This window comes from Perkinsus marinus (genome assembly GCF_000006405.1).
Source record: "Perkinsus marinus ATCC 50983 genomic scaffold scf_1104296967704, whole genome shotgun sequence".
NCBI lineage: Eukaryota > Perkinsozoa > Perkinsida > Perkinsidae > Perkinsus > Perkinsus marinus.
The window spans coordinates 1-4,909 of record NW_003203465.1 but is presented as its reverse complement, the minus strand read 5'-3'; the positions used below and the strand labels follow the sequence as shown (position 1 = coordinate 4,909).

Here is a 4,909-nt window from a genome sequence, read left to right as displayed (position 1 = left end):
AGGCGCGGTTGGGGATAGATCGCGGGGATGTTACGTAATAACAATATTAGTTACATTATGTTACGATGACACTCATCTTGTTTTCGTTACCCGGCACGTAAGATTCCGACAGTGAAGCTTGCAAAGGATGTCTCGATGGGCAGCGTAAAGTAGCTCCTGAGGGCAGCCTCTGCTTGAGTACTCGTTGATGGAACCAGGATATCTCAGCGTCTGAGTTCCACATCAACCGTGCAACCCGTGCCGTACTCGAATCACGGCGTGATGATAGTCACGTCTGGTAGTGTAATGCAACCGTGACAACGCTAAGGCACGGTGCCGCCTATCGGCATCAGCATCCGTAAACTCTCAAGGCGGGCGACCTTCCAGACTCAAAAGGTCGCTTAGTGTTTAGCCCTTGAGGCTCAGCGATATCTACCAGATATCGCTGAGCCTCGTGAGAAATGCGCAAGGTTTGCGCATTTCTCATAAATGCGCCGCAAACTCATGACGATGCATGGGGAGAGGTGCCGTGTCCTCTTCAAAGGGATACCAGCTCACGTCACAAAGCAAGGTATGCCCCACCGTCTTGCAGAGGAGTATACGGGTTTAAAATGCTGAATAGCGTCGCCATGATAGCGACAGCTACTCTGTATTCTTGCAGAGATGCACAAAGGCATACAATGTTTCATAGCGACAGCTAATAGTTGCCAGCTAGCCTTGTGGACGGGGCCGCATGAGGGTGATGCACCGGACTAGTCGAACTCAACGAGGACATTGGTAAACGAGACAGCTTGAGCCAAGATGGCTACATCGTCACGACAACACTCAATACATCATCGACTATAGACTCCTAAGCGGAGCCTCTTCTCTACACGCTATAAGATGAAATCTTGCCATCTCGTCACTCCTTAACGAACTGCAAGTCCACGACGTGTGGACTCTTACAACTTCGCCCCCCTTCGTGAGCGTCCATATTTCGAAACGGAACCCTCAATCTTCGAGAGAAATTTGAGCTCACGATCACCCTTATGGATAGCACGGCGGGGCTTCAACACATGAGAGTGGGAGTTGGATTCAACACTCCCCTCTTCCACTCGATCCTGATTAGGACTTGGAGGCTGTGATAGGGCTGCGGAGGCATCTGCTGCGCCAGGCATACGAGACTCTACTTCTTCACTCGTACCGGGATATCTTCGTAGGTTGCGTAGGTGAGCGACCACTTCAGGAGCACCAGGATCGCTCTCTGGCACAAGAGCAAAGGTCTGGTTGCCAACACGACGTTTTACAACGAATGGCTCGTCCTGCACAATCGGGCTCAACTTGGTCTTACGACGTTTAGTCAGCAATACACGGTCTTCGACATTCAAGTCGTACCTACGCTTCTTCGACTCGCGTAGTCTCTTCTGAACAGTCCTGAAGGATTGTTCTCTCCTGTCCAGCCAGATCTCTCTGAAAACAGAGAGTTGATAAGCACGTTTTTCAGATCGTAAGGCAGCTTCACTGGCGACCGCTCCTTGAAAGATAGGATCGGCTGGAATGAACTTGGGACGTAATTCCTCCCAACGCTGCCTCGCCGAGTCACGAACATCGAGCAGCCCCTCGACGGGAACACTGGCTTGCCAGCCGTAGATCAACTCGTAGGCAGACGGCCTCGAACCACCGGTAGTGCTGGCATTGAGACGGTTCTGGGCTATAGCGACCATCGTAGACAAACTTTTCAATGGTGTCTGCAAAGCCATGGCCCTTAAGCACTTCCCGAGGGACCTATGATGAGTCTCCCACCAGCCTCCTGCCCAAGGGCTTGCTGGGGGGAGCACTCGATGTTTGATACCACACATCACACATACTGACAGGAAATACGGAGAACGCGTAAATTGCGCGCCCTGGTCACTCCAGCATTCCTGTGTATTAGAAGACCACGACCAAAGCACCACACGCTCAAACTCATCACTCACCGTGCGTGCCTTACAATCAGGAAGCACGCTAAACTGTACCCAACCCGTCAACCTACAACATATCGTAAGGATATACACTTTATCGGGTGTTAATGGCCCGTAAATATCAGCTCCGATAACTTGATAGGGCCTCTCAGGGATAGCTATAGGGCCCGACGGCTCGCTAATATCAGTAGGACGGTTGACGGTCCTGAGGCAGTAGTCACATGTCCCCACGACAGACTTTAAGATCCTCCTGATCTGTGGAGACCACATGCACTTTGATACCAAGTGCATAACCTCGGGAAAGCCCGCGTGAGCGAGTTGGTAGTGGACCAATGTAGCAAGCTCTCGGAGAAGTCCGCGTGGTAGAACTACTTGGAATACATATTCATTCTTGCTACTTGCAGCCTTTCTCACCGGTACCTTCCGACATAACAGACGCAATGGGGTCAAGAAAAGGCGATAGAGGAAACCAGAAGCCATCACTTCATCGCCGGCGGTAGGGTTCTGAGTCAACTTCTCAATAGCGTCACGACATTCTGGATCTCTATTCTGCTCGAACTTCAGCCATTTAAGGCGTAGATCATCGGTAGCTTCGATCTCAGCTTCACCTGCGACTGTAGCACCTACAGTGTGCTTGTCGCGAACAACTTGAAGCCACGATAGAAAGATTTCATGAAAGTTTACGAATCGTCGGAAACTCGGTACAATGATATGGGGTAATAGTGAATCAAGTTTCTCAATAAGAAAGTTAGATCGAATCTCCGCTGAAGACACAAGACCCACTGGAGTGACCTCGTAGCGCCACTCCTCTTCGACGCTTTCAATAGATACGGGCTTCGATTCTTCATTCACGCGAGACAACCGGTCTGCTTTCGAATTCGATTGTCCGCTTATGTGATAGACTTGTAAATCGATGCCCATGCGTCGCCACGAGTAATTAATCTCCATAATAGTGTTCCTCAGGCGTGCTATAGCCCGTCTTTCGACAGACTTACTTGCAGCTGTAGCCCAAGGATTCAGCTGGGTCGTTACAACCCTCGAATCACAATACAATCTTACACGACGTAAAGCTGGTAAGCATTCTAAAAGATTATCGATCTTGTGAATACAATGGGTAGTGCTCACCAGCTCCTTCCTATTAATGTGCCAAGCTTCTCTATGCTTGGCTGTAAAAGACTTAACATCGGCACATGCTATTTTATGAGAATCCGGATCTTCGGCGAAGAAGCCGTGACCCGATGACGAAGCATCTGTATAAAGGTCGATACAACTTAACTCTGAAAATAACAATAAATCATCGTCTTCAAGTGTACATAACTTCCAGCATGCTGCTGCACACTGGAAGTGAGCCTCAATCTCTCTCAACGACCTCTTCTCACCGCACACGCTATCCCAGCTAGGCCACCCCCCACTCAATCTGCGAATACAATCACAGTGAGCTCTCGCGAGGGATTCCCAGTAGCCTAATGTGATAGCCACAAATCCGCCGGCGGCGTTATAACAACTCCGCTTAGTGGTAACATCGATACTATCTGGGCACTTTGGGCGAGCCAATATCTGCCGTTTTCGAGCGATATCGAAGGACCAGTGCCCGCCGAGCCATCTCGAGGGCTTTGATGCATCCCAGACGGAGCGTTTATCCTCAGTACAATTGAATCCGCTCAAATTCCATACCGTCAATGATATTTGCTGCAACTCATCGGCGATTGATAGAGGTGACACACACAAGAAGTCGTCCATGACTACTATCCACCCAGAGCGTTGTAGTAACTTCTTGTCACCGATGAGCCACTCGGCGATGCGCTCGGAAACCCTAGAGGTTACTTCTTGGGCGAAATTCAGCCCGAGTGGTCCACACGCTAGTCCGAACACGAGGCAGCAGGACTCATAATAAGAGTCTCCTACCCGTATTAGGATTGGCATGGTCTTCCCGTCCAACTGGGGTGAAACACGAACACTATAGAACGCTTTATTGAGATCGAACTGCCGTACGGTCAAGTCCCCAGAAAAGTCGAGCCGCGACCGCAACCGTTGGACTGCCTGAGTCACACTCATCATATTGCTCGACACTTTAGGGCTACATGAGTTGAGTAGCCTCAGATCGATGCATGGACGTGTCCGTGTCGTCTTCTCAGCTGATTGGACCACTGGAAATCCGGCCGCACAGAGGCTCATGAGGTTATCGGGGGGGAATTAGTAGGGAACCACCACTGCTTATTCTGATAGGCCGCAATCTCAGCATCCCAATCCCTCCGTTGTTGCGGTGTCAACTTATTGATGAGACGCTGAGAGTTCCATGGTCTTCTCATGGTAGCGACGTCTTCACTGTTTACTCGCCAGCGAAGCTGAACTTGAAATCGTTGCTGATTGTTGTCGGTCCCCTGTAGCTTCTCATGATCGGCGTCAATCAGTCTCGGAGACTGAGTCTCCCCTCGTATCCCTGACTTATCGGAATCCACCCTTCCTTAGCCACGGCTTTCAAGCAGTGGACGGCATAGGTGTTCAACCGATCTTCTCCTTGACCAACCGCGGGCGGATGGCGGGGAAGAGATTCAGCTACTCTCTTCTCCATCCAAGCCAGTCTAGTCGGATTGGGTGATGGGGGTTCCTCAACTTCATCAAAATCGTCTGGGATGACGAATGGCTCTTTGGTAACGTAGTCAATACGGACTCGAATGCAATTACTTTCAGGCATCTTCTCGGAGGTCTGTTCACCCGCTACACCGTCTCCACTCGACTTATTCCGTTCGGAATACGCTTTCTTTAACCGTGCGGATCTCTTCGAGCTCCCCTTGAATTGCAAAGTGACATTCAAGTCACAGAGAGCTGACCTCCCTAGAATGATCTCCCGGTCTCCTTTCGACTTCATATTTTCAATGATGACGAAAGGGAGAAACACCGGGGATGCTCTGCTCTTCACATATGTAGGTATGATGATCTCACTCTTCGATACATCCGAAGATCCGCCAACATAACTTAACTTGATCGGC

The 4,909-nt window shown here is 50.2% G+C and overlaps 1 protein-coding gene across 1 annotated transcript; it reads right to left on the bottom strand.

Annotated features, from left to right (window-relative positions):
* Positions 1-920: 920 nt before the first annotated feature.
* On the bottom strand, positions 921-1,682 carry Pmar_PMAR027519 (hypothetical protein; the record flags this gene model as incomplete). Its single annotated transcript, XM_002768626.1, has 1 exon — positions 921-1,682. The coding sequence occupies one exon, from the start codon at positions 1,680-1,682 to the stop codon at positions 921-923; it is 762 nt and encodes a 253-aa protein (XP_002768672.1).
* Positions 1,683-4,909: the final 3,227 nt, after the last annotated feature.